Source organism: Chanos chanos, chromosome 1, assembly GCF_902362185.1.
Source record: "Chanos chanos chromosome 1, fChaCha1.1, whole genome shotgun sequence".
Lineage (NCBI taxonomy): Eukaryota > Metazoa > Chordata > Actinopteri > Gonorynchiformes > Chanidae > Chanos > Chanos chanos.
Window position 1 is genome coordinate 33,847,458 of NC_044495.1, and position 12,398 is coordinate 33,859,855.

Here is a 12,398-nt window from a genome sequence, read left to right on the forward strand (position 1 = left end):
TGAGCTAACAGAATGGCCTCGCGATTCCTCGTGTTGGAGAATTGCTGGTAAAACACCAGTGATTTGCCTCCATGATAGCTATTCACTGAAATTATAAACCATTGTTGTCAGATTAACAAAATTAAAAAGTTAGCTCTAGGTTGATGGTGTTGCCTACGCCGCCTGGAAAGCTTCTATCTCAGCGCTGTCGAAAATGATTATCATTGCGCAAGCTCCGAATGTACCCCCTGCTGGTTACAATTGAACACAACCATTTAAAGCCTCGAAAGTCACAGAACCCACGTCTAGGTCCTTCATTCATAAAAATGGCACACAGGGGAAATTATCCCCTCGACGCCACGCCCTGATCATGAATTACTCTTGGCTTTGAAATTGTCCATAACACAGGAAAAGTCGGTATTATGCGTTCAAGAAAGCGTGTTCATTTTTGTATTATTACGATATTTTCCCCGGGGTTAGTGTTGGTCATGAATGGAACAGCCGAAAAATCCCTGGTCCAACATTTCTGCAAACCATACATATTGATCACCGTCTTATCACAGATTCATGAGACAAAAGAGAAGGTTCTCTGTACCTTTCATATTTTAATTTCTCTAAATCCTTCACAAGGGAATACCTGTGAAGCATCGGTTTTTTTTTTTTAATGACCCCCCCTCCCGCCCCCTCAGTTAACAGTTAGATACCGCACAAATGCTCTATTTCAACACACATTCACACAGCTACTTTCCACTAAATATTTAATGTCACAGTTGCTAGGGGTAACAAGGAGGACGTAACATTGAGTATTAATACAGGAAACGAAAGGAACAGGGGTTGTAACAGCAGCAGATTTTGTCAGTTGGCTTATATCATGTCATTTGAAGAAACATGACTGGCAAGATCTTTTACTCATTCCACCTTCTGTGTCAGCACTGTGGAACAGTTTCCTGTGTGCTGCCTTTGTTTCTCAATGTCACTGAAGCACTGAGCACAAGCTGATGTCATGCTGGAAAAATCCAGCCACAAAACACTTTCAGTTAGAAGAAGACTGCCCAAGGTACAGACCACATGCTGCCTGAGCAGGACGGCTGACAAAGTAGTCGGCTATACTCCAAGGATTTAAACAGATTAAGAGGACCATGGTTAGTAAATAGAACTGCTTTAAGAATTTTTATTATATAAATTCACTGAATTCACATTTTATATATAAATATGTTTTGGATGACTGATCACGGGGTGCTGCATTATTTAAAAAACAAAAAACAAAAAAACAGCTGTTATTTAGAAAATATGTCCCTCATTGCAAATAATATGAAACATCCAACCGCTGTAATTACCAGACTGAGGAGGAAATTACATATGGCTATCTGGTTAACTATATAACATTTAATAAAACATACCAAAAAAAGCAGATAATTTAATACAATATTGAGGAGAGCCACCGCTGAGTCCCTTTGACAAAGACAGACAACGTGTCATAGAGCAACGTGTGTAGGCCGTAACAACTGTGAAGGAGCAGCTCGTTGAATAGGCCTCCAGCAGTTGGTAGTGAGCATGTTCTGCTTGCGTGATGATCCAGGAAGTGTGGCTTTAAACTGACAAACTGTAGATGTTCCTGAAAAGCAGCTGGTGACAAATACAGAAGTACGCCTCTACAACCACAAGCTTTTTCAGTATTGCTCAGCCTTGTCTGCTTATATATGAATGCAAAACAACTGACGGGTTGTATTTTCATATTGTACTGTTGTGCTAAAATGTTCTCTTTGAAATGTTCTCTATAGAGTCAATCAAGTCAAATATTTTGGGTGGGGTAAAACAGTCACCCTTCCTCCTGTTTACTATCCTGCAGATAGTAAACAGCCCAGGGATATTTTTAACTGTTACTTCTGACCAGACTGCCATCTTGACAGTCTCTCTTAACTTCAGTCACCTGCCAACAGTCTGCCATTCGAAGCTGGCCTTTAGGAACGGAAATAACCCACATGCTGTCAGCAACAGGTCATGGTGGAAGGTGTCATTCTCAATCAAATGGAAAAAGACATGTAAGATTTCCTGTCAACAATCATCTAAATGATGAACAAGATTACAAAATAATTGACAACCACAATACAATGCATACAATTTCTACACTATAATGCATTCTCAGGGTCTGTATCTGCAATGGTGATTTAAATTGCATAGAACACAATAGCACTATCATCAGCTAGTATTGTATGCCATCATATGGGCATATCCCACATAAAGGGAGCAGCATACATAGAACAGAATTCATACTGGATATTCTCAACAAGACAGTGACAATTCTCACCAATTCCAACAGGTGGTGTGTTACACCTTCTGGTAGCTCTTAACAAGCAGTATGTTACTATCCTATGAGCAATCCGGTGCTCCTGAAAGGAAATTTATTTTAAATATTATAAAAGTGAAGTTGATTTTGACATGTGGTGCCTTCATATTGACCTCATATTTCAAGATTCTCTCCTGTTAAATGTCTGGAGAAAAATACTGGAGATTCTTTTGCCCCCTGCCTCAAATGTGGTGAAGTAGCTTGGTTCCTCTGCTCATCTGAGGAACTTCTTGAAGCCTCTAAACTCAGTTTATGGACTGGTTGAAGATGACAACAACTTCTTTGGCAGATTCTTTAACTCCATGCAAAACTGTAAGTGAAAAAGCCCCAGACTACTTACAGAGACTGCAAATGCTCCTTAGCACTGCTGTGAGGAGAAATGGAGTGGAACAGAAAACTGCAATTTTCTAGCTACTGAAACCGTTTCAGCGTGACTGCTGGGATCCTTCCCTCCTTCTCTCACTTCAGCTTGAGTCCAAAACAAGGACGCCACCAAATTTTGTAGATCTGTTATAGCTTAGCACTGAGGAAAACCAATGAGCAGAAAAACCTGACAGAACAAAACACCATCTAGGCAGTTCAAAACTGAAAACCACTGTTGTTTATGTACCTTCTTATGGAGACCCAAGTGTCTTACAGGCTCACATTTTAGAAACCAAGGCACTGTGGAGGCAGATGGCTGAACTGAAAATGCAGTGTTGCTCCTCCCTGTTTGAGAAAGGCAATCCCAAACCCACTGAAGGTCGAAATGATATGCCACCTAAGGTTGAGGTACAAGCCCAGCAAATAACGGCTACACTACAACCCAAACTTTGGTTCTGCTTTACGTGTGGAGAAGATTGCCACATATCCAGAATATGCAAGGACTCCATCAACAAAGTTCTCACAGACCAAAAATAAAAAGAAACTGGAGCTATTCAGGTCCACAAATGTTCACGATGTCCCAGTCCATTCATGACACACAGTTCTCTTCAATTCCCAATATTCCATGCAACAACTTCATCAAAGTTGAATGTGCTGGAGGTCAGACGTCCTTACTTGGGCCATGTTGAAGTGATATACATGTCTCAGAGAACATCACCTGCAAATCTGAAACCATGTGCACTCTTGTTCTCGTAGTCCTTGACAAGAGATCCAATGCTGAGGTCCTGGTGTTTATGATCACTAACATGCTTTCATCCTGTACAAATCAGGCCATAGACAACAACCGTCATTCCGTCAGCCAAGAACACTAGACATAAACACCCTTAGTGAATCTGCTTGAGATATATGTCCTTGAAGTGAAAAAATAGGAAAATGGGCCATGCCAACTACAAAGCAACAACTGTGTCAGCCTTCTGCCTGGAAAGAAGATCAAGTCTTAGAGGATACAAAACTTTGAGTTAAGTCATCTACTCACTCTAGTCTCCTGAGTAACCTGTTTTTCTGCAGTTATGTTTTCACAAGTCCAAGACTAAATGTTTGTTCATTCTCATACCTATGCAAGGTGTCTGAATGCACAGCCATCTACTACATAGTCAGACCCTCTTTTGCATCCACAACAAAACAAATTTTTTGGAGTATGGATTTCACAAGGTTTCAGAGACATTTCATAAAGCTGTTGATTCATGCTGAGGCAATGGCACAGTCTCAGACTTGCTGCATTACATTTGTGTGCCAGACAGCCCATTCCATCTCATCACAAACATGCTCTGTTGGTGACTGTGCAAGCAAATAAAGTGGCTCTCACATCTCTGGAACCATTTCGACACAATACATGCTTAGATATACGGCACATTATTCCGCCTGAAGTGTATATGTAATGAAGGGTACATCTGTAGTCATGTAACTGACCAATGTTCAGTTAATATCAAGAGACCTAACCTGTACCAGAAAAAATACTCACTACATCACTACCCCACTGGCAGCGGTCTCTATTCTCTGTTTTTTATTTCTTTTTTTTGCCTGTGGAACTTCAAATGACTGGGTGCTTTTTGTTTATTACATCATTCTCTGTAAACTGTAGACGCCGCGAAAGAAGCAAAGACACTGAACAGTGATGCTGGAACTGACATGACTGGTCCTGACCATCACACCATGATCAAAACTGTTCTACATCAGCTTTTTGTCCATTCTAACATTCATTAACTGGATCCCTTGAAGTGTCAGATTATTTGTGGTTAACCAGCAAAGTCAAGATCAATTAGAACAATCCCCAGACCTAACTGAAATATAACGATGTGGCCGAGTGTAGACACTTTGATTACTTATTATTCTATCAGTGTACCAGTGTATCTGCCCTCATAATGCAACATGTGAATCTTTTCAGAAACTTTCAATTAACAAGTTAGTGCACCGTGTCACTCATGTAGTACCTGCTTTTTAGGTGCATTCTTGAGCGTATTTTGAAATAATTAAATTTCAATTGCTTGAAATTTCTGTATTTCAAAAATTGTTGAAATTGCTGAAAGCATGAAGTTATAACCAACTGCCACATACACAAATTATTTAGAAAAAAAGACAATTAAAAAAATTTTATTAATAGAGGTTACAAAATACTTAAAAGGAACATTAGACTCCTCACCTTCTGAATGTTTACTTGTAGAATCTGCTCAGTGTGCAGTTGGTGAGGAGTTTGTCCAAGCTAAAAGTTATACATAAAATTCATTAATAACGATCTGAAAAACCAAATCATCCAAAAGCAATTCACAGATCCAATCAGACACTGAATGCTCCATCAATGCCATTCAACCATCAAAGCAGCCTAACAGTGATAGCTTGCCAATCATTACAATGGAATTGACTAATCAAGCAATAAGCATAAGCAAGATTGCTTTTACATCAATGTTGCTTTCATGGTCAACTCATGAAAGCTGCACTATGCTTGGTTCCCCCATGCACAGATTGGAACCCACTTAAATACAGCCAAATGTGAAAACTCTTGTCTTCCAAGTAATCCTACAGTCATTGAAAAGACTGCACTCAGCTCTCCATGTGGGCTTCTCTGTGGTTGCTGACGGGGTCCTCCTTTTCAGTCTCAGGTGTTGAGAGATGCTCCAGTTCATAGCGGCCTTGCTGGTCAGCCGGTCGGACCTCTGACGATGTCTTTTTGTGCATTCGTATCTGCTGAAGCTGATGACTTGCATAGTCTGGCTTGATAGTCAGAGGAACTTGGGGCACTTCAATGCCCAGAATGTCCGCCACCATGTAGGGTCTTAGCCAGCCAACTAAAGGGGTGGTGCCAGGGGTGTAGTGTGTCTGACGATGGTAGAAGAGGAGGCCATCTACCTGAAGAGACAATGAACGCAAACATACAATTCCATCAACAGAGAATCACACAGCAGTAGCAGAAGTGCATATGGACTTACAGAAGTAGTCACGTTATTTTGCCTTTATTATCTGTCATGCCTAAAAATGATCTCTAAACACTTTTTGCATCTGTGTCACTGATAGTCACATTGGAGCCACCCAGACTGTCTTAAGAATATATAGTGTCACTAGTTATTTTTAACACCAGATAGAACACAGTGATTTCAGTGTTTCGAAATATTTCTTTGTGATTTCAAACTGTTCCTACACTGAAAGGGTAGTCCTGTGCCAAGGCCAGCTGGATGGACTCTGTGGAGCAGTCAGCACTGTTAAGACTCACGAAACGGAACTGCAGAGAGACACATAAACCATGTGAGACTACTAAGTAGCACACAAGACCATCCAACAATGAAAGTCTTTATCAAATTTGTTGTACATTTTCAACAGGTTTAGAGATATTAAGCACCCACAATTGTAAGATACAAAAATAATAGAATTCAGTAAAAATGATGAATCTATACAAACAATATTAACCAAAATGCATTGATATATTTTAAATGCTGAAGAAAAAAAAGGAGAAATGGAAATAAAAAGATTTTCCATGCAACTGAAACCTTCCATTACACGGACCAAAAAGAAAGGACAAACTATCACCCGCATGTTTTGTCCAATTACTCACGATCGGTCAAACGTCCACTCCACATCACCACATATAGCAATTCCTCTGAAATGTGCAGAGCCAAAGATTCTTTTTATACTTCAATCTGAGAGTTTACTTACAGGATTACGTTTGGCAATTTCAGATAAACCCTCCACTTCTTGAACCTTTGATTGCAACCAGTAGAACCGGAAGTCCGTCTGTTGAATTAGGAAGAGGTTTTTTTTTTTTTTAATAATGTATAATTTAATTACTCTGACCTGCTGCAAATATATAATCAGAGACTTTTAACTCTGGCTTTTGCAGAGTTCCCTTAAAGTAAGCACTGCATTTTTTCAGACTCCATTTAAGGTGCTTTTACACAAATTTAGTGGGACTTCAGCAGAAAACCCGTCAATCAGAAACAAACTGAAATAATACACAAAATAAAAGTTTCACAAGACTCACAGGACAGTCATAGACTGGGTGTCCTCTCCAACACATTACATCCAAAATGTAGTAGGTCCTGTTCACTTCATTATAGATGCAGTCAAGGATTGTGTAATCTGCAGGCATATTTGAATGATACATTTTCATAGGACATCACAAATTTCCTAATGTGTGAGAACTGATACTCATGTTGCACTTTAAGGAAATGCTCTACAGTTCTGGATATTTGGAAAAAATATTCCTTTGGGATCTTAAAATAGCTATGGAGGTCAGGGTTTCATGCACTCCACTGGTTATGATGTTTGTCAAGATGCTAATATTAGCGTGTTCAATTGGGAGAAGAGGAAGAATATGACATCACACTAATCTAATTTAAACAAGCCCTTATAACCAAAATCATCAAGCCAGTTATGTCATAACTTGTCAATTTGTAAAACAAAACAACACCAAAATATTTACATTTCATACATAATTAATTGTTTATGTTACCACAAATCGTCATGTTTTCTCTACCAGCACAGCAGATATTTAAAACCAAATCACATCTGTACAGACTCTGAGACTGTTTACATTATTCAGCGCAGAGATTTACTGTTGTTGTTTGTGCAAACAATAGCTCAGAGTCTAATAATGGTTCAGAGATGAGCTGAGGCACTATTTTCTCATTTCAAACACTCGTGTCTCTGTTGTATCTTATTGAATCATCATGCTAATGTATTTAGAAACAAGGCTGTAATGGCGCGTGGCATGCAGTAAACTCTTCTGTACAGGGCTGATTTAAGGCAGGAGCATGGTGGTGAGAAAAAAAGAATGCAATTAGGAATCCAACCATTGAAGTGGCACAAATCATGGTTGTTATCAGTCATGTGGTGGAAGCTTTTTTTAATACAAACCTTTTCCCATTGAAGAGTTATGCCTGTTTCCACCAGGGAGCAGAGAGGGGAAGCGGTTCACACAGTATCCACTTTTTGTGTACGCCGCAGTAGAACCCTTTTAGAGACACAGAATCAATAGTAACTAAAAATAATAAACTAGTAATAATGATGATAATAAAAATATCAGTGCAAAAATATTGTTATTGTCATTATTTTTTACTGGTTATAATTTCTTCTTCCTGTACACCGACAGTAGCAGAGTGGGGTCAACATATAACAACATGACTCTCAGCATAGTACCCTGAGCTTGGTATGCATAATTATACAGTGTAGTTCCATAAAAGACTGATATCTGTAGTTGTTTAAGAGATGGTGAATTTGTTTGGTTAAGGCACTAAACATTACAGCACTCTGCAAAGACTACATTAACATTCTATGAGACTAACGAGGGCACAAATAATGATCTCTGAGAAATCAATCTGGAGATAATCAGTGCTATGACCAGAAGAGATCAAAAGTAAGATTATCTTTAAGGGACAAGGATGCCAGTATATCTACACTAATGAAGGGATGAGGACAGAGAACACTGATAGGCCAAACCTTGGAGGCAACAACGAGTGAACGTTTCCCCACTGGACAGACCACCAGGACCCACTCTGTGTTTAAATCTGCAGGGACATCCACCAGCCACTCTGACAGCATTAACTGGACAGAAGACAAATCTCATAAGGCAACCTCTGAAAAGAACCCGAAATCCATCCCTTCTCAGAGCCATAGTCTTAGATAACATAAATAGGCATAAATGTAAATTCTGTATATCATATGTTGAGGGAAGTATGCAATATGGTCGTACATCTCAGCATGGATTATAAACCCTTTAGAGGAAATACTATTGAAACTTTTTTTAAATCATTAAATTCAATACAAGATAATTATACACACATCTAAAAAGACACAAATGATTATTACAACTTCTTAACAAAACACTTGCAACATGTTTTCACAGCTCTTCCTCTGGTATTAATTAGTTAGACATTTCTGGGTGCCCTATCTGCCATCATTTCTTTTTTGTATTACTGCAGCATCACTTTATGCTGCAGTACCAAAACGGCCTTTTATCATCTCCGCAATATCGCCAAAACTAGGCCCCTACTATGTTTAGCTGATGCAGAAACCATTGTCCATGCATTTGTCATGTCTTGCCTCGACTACTGTAATGTTTTGTACTATGGTTTGCCCGCCTCTAGTACCAGAAGTCTTCAGCTCGTCCAGAATGCTGCTGCCAGAATCCTGACCCGAACTAGGAAGTTCGATCATATCCCTCCCGTCCTGGCTTCCCTTCACTGGTTCCCAATTCACATGAGGGCTGATTTTAAAGTCCTCCTATTAACATTTAAAATTCTCCATGGGCTTGCACCGGCCTATCTTTCTGATTTAATTACACTCTACAACCCCCCCCCCCCCGCTCTCAGGCTGCTAAATTATTAGTTGTTCCAAGAGATAAAAAGAAGTCTGCTGGCCATCGCGCCTTTGCCTACCGCGCACCCTTTCTCTGGAACAGCCTACCTATAGATATCAAAGAGGCAAACTCTCTTGCTACCTTTAAAACCAAACTTAAGACTCATTTATTCTCCGTGTCATATGATAGCATAATCTCAAACTGACCATCCGGCAAGGCTCAGTCCCTGCTGTAGTCTCTCCTGGCATAGTTTAGCTTAGTAGCTGCCGGCTTAAATCATCTCCTCTTCTCTCTCTCCTCTGCTCTTATCTTAACCTGGTCAGTTTCTGTCATTAACCTGCTCTCTTCTCTCTGTGTGAGTGGTCGATGTCTGCGCCTCCTTCCTGGATGTGGCACCTTCCCCTGGCCGGCTGAATGACTTTGTGCCCTGCTGTCCCTGGCCCTGCTCCCCCCGCGTGGCCCTGCTCCTCCTGCGCCCTCCTCAGCCACTACTCTTTCTACTTTCAATACAAAATTATCTATAAAAATATTTTCCTTATTTCATCTGTTAAGTGCCGCTACTCCACTAATGCTCTCCTTCCCTCCCTCTTCTCCTGCATGGCTGTGGCTCATCAGTTTGAGCATGAGTGTCTGGCTTGAATGTGGCTACTTTCTTCTTAGGTGTGCCCCCCCCCCCATGTCATCTCTCTTCACCGTCATCCTGATGGCTGCTGCGGCTTTGTGTCTTCCTGCGCTGCTGCAGCTGTGAAGTCCACCCCAACTGAGCCCCATGCTGTCTTGTCATTCTTCATACTGCCTACTAGTTGTGTTTTCATTTATTATCACTGTGTTGTTTTGTAATTTGCCCTCTGGGCTGGCACCTACTGCACGCCTGGCTGGCCTAGAAGGGGTCTCCTCTCTTTGTGGTCCTTCTCAAGATTTCTCCTATTTTTCCCTAACGTCTGGGTTTTTTGAGGAGTTTTTTCTTGCCCGCTATGAGGATCAAGTCAGGGGGTGCCATCCTGCTCTGTTTTGTTGTAATCCTGTGGGTATGTAAAGCCCTTTGAGACTGTAAACAGTGATATTGGGCTCTAAATAAACTTAAACTTGAAACTTAAACTTATGCAGAACAATGCTCTCTAAAACAGATAAAACTTTTGTCTACATGAGGTTTACAGCTGGACTACAGCTGGCGCACCCATGATTTAATTAGCTGGAGAACAACTGTATGGGCAACTTAATCCCTGTACAGTTTCGACAACACACCCAAAGAAGTTGTCTGGATAACATGATGTAGTGCCATAGAAAATGTTCAGTCCTAATTAATTAACTTCACATCATTTGGGCCTTGTTGGTTTTAGAACTTGGCATATGTTCTTAAAGTCTAAGCCACATAAAGATGCATGAGCAGCCTTTGAGATTCTTGATTCTTAGCCCTGGAAGCAACGCAGCCAGCCTATTTGCTTCCAGTAGTAACAACAGGGGGGCAGCCAAGGTGGATGACAGGAACCAAATACAATTTTTAACATTAATTCCAATCAACAACAATCATGAGTTATTTTCACCTCTAAAAAAAATTCTAACCTGGTTAGCATAGTACTTTGGCAACTTCTTCCGTTGTTCAATTTCCATCCCCTCATCTTCTGCATCATTCTGGGGCTGCTGCTCATTCTTCTTTTCCTCTGCCTCCTCTTCCTCACTGTCTGCCTCTGTCCAGTCCCCGTCTGCCAAACGCCGACAATGGTTAACGTAGTCCAACCTCTTCCTTCAAAAGTACAGCACATTCTGTCAGACACTGAAAAGGGAGCAGTAAGCTTCGATAGAAAATGAAAAACTATCTCCACAGAGGCTTAACAGTGTTACTGCACCAGCATATTATTTTATAATAATATCTATACATTACATTACATTTATATATTTAGCAGATGCTTTATCCAAAGCAGCTTCCAAGGTGATATTATACTACGGTAACAGAACATATGCCAATCCATATGATGTAAAGACAGCTGCGTCTGACTGCCTCAGCAGATTAGTTAGGGAATGACAACACTTCACCCTAGTAGGGATCACATCCATTCTATGTCAGTGGCTTTAGCTCATGCAATGAAAAACGCTATGCCCTTGGAGCAGTTTTCTGTTTGAGAATACACAAGTGATGTGTGTGTGCGTATCAACATACAGTTTTTGCAGGTCCAGAAAACGCTTCCGTCGCTCAGTCTGCTCAAGCACACTGAATTTGCTCTTGTACTGGGCCAGACGGGGGTGTGGGGCTGATGTAGAGTTAGGTTCCCTGGATACGGCAAAAGTGGTTGACAGGGCTTGAGTAAGCTCATCCATTGTGAACCTAAAACAAGAAATTTCATATGGTACACTTAAGTTAAGAGTATTTGCCAGGAATGAGCTGAACGAATGATTACAGTGTTCATATAGCTGCTCTGCTACAGGCCCAAAGTGTCAGAGGATTTAGTGATGGCCTTGGTGTCCCATACCGCACAAACTGTGGGCGTTGGATCTAGTCCATAATTACATCGATACCTTCCACCAAAACCAGGAGAATCTGATGTAAAACCCCTTTATGCACCGTGCAGTACAGACAGTTGCACAAAGCGTCCTTAAAACAGACAGATATATATATATATATATATATATATATATATACACACACACACACACACACATATATATATACATACACACACACCTACACACACACACACACACACATACCTACACACATTTTATATATATATATATATATATATATATATATATATATATATATATATATTTATCCTCATATATATTTAACGATCTAATTTAAAAAAATATGAAGAAAGCATACCCTAATCAGGATAAGCGGCTTAGATAATGAGATGAGTGAAGAAAGCAACCTTGCACAGAAGAGCGCGCAATATGATCTCACAAACCAAATGAAGCTACGGACTAGCTATGGAACCGGTCAGCAAATGCGTCTTGTAGAAATAGCCACGGAATCTGCCAGTATTCTATAATAAACGGGGCGACTTCTGTCTAAAAACATCAAGAATCATCAACAAGGAGAGCAATAAATCATTTTTCATAAAGTCATAATAAGCAAACCTGTAAGCAGATAACGTCAGAAGCGGGGAGCGAAAAACAACTGCATGCGAGCATGAGTGTGGTGGAAATGTTTCTCTTCTTCCTGGACTCAATTCAATGGTGGTTCATAAATCGTAAAAACGTGGACTATCGCCATCTACGGAGCCGGAGTGTGTAGTACAGATAATGCAAAACCACTTCTCTAACACAAACTGCATCCTCTTTGCTAGACTTGTGCATCATATAAATGAAAGACATTGCACACTGGCTAAATCCCCGGCAAGATTTCCATAAACTATCTCCAAA

General features: G+C 40.3%; 1 protein-coding gene across 1 annotated transcript; it reads right to left on the reverse strand.

Annotated features, from left to right (window-relative positions):
• Window positions 1–4,894: 4,894 nt before the first annotated feature.
• Window positions 4,895–12,170, reverse strand: snupn (snurportin 1). Its single transcript, XM_030783293.1, has 9 exons — window positions 12,114–12,170; window positions 11,194–11,358; window positions 10,599–10,779; window positions 8,177–8,281; window positions 7,595–7,691; window positions 6,720–6,817; window positions 6,395–6,472; window positions 5,883–5,963; window positions 4,895–5,593 (listed from the first exon to the last, which is right to left on the reverse strand). The coding sequence occupies exons 2-9, from the start codon at window positions 11,349–11,351 to the stop codon at window positions 5,288–5,290; spliced, it is 1,104 nt and encodes a 367-aa protein (XP_030639153.1). The 5' UTR covers window positions 11,352–11,358; window positions 12,114–12,170; the 3' UTR covers window positions 4,895–5,287.
• Window positions 12,171–12,398: the final 228 nt, after the last annotated feature.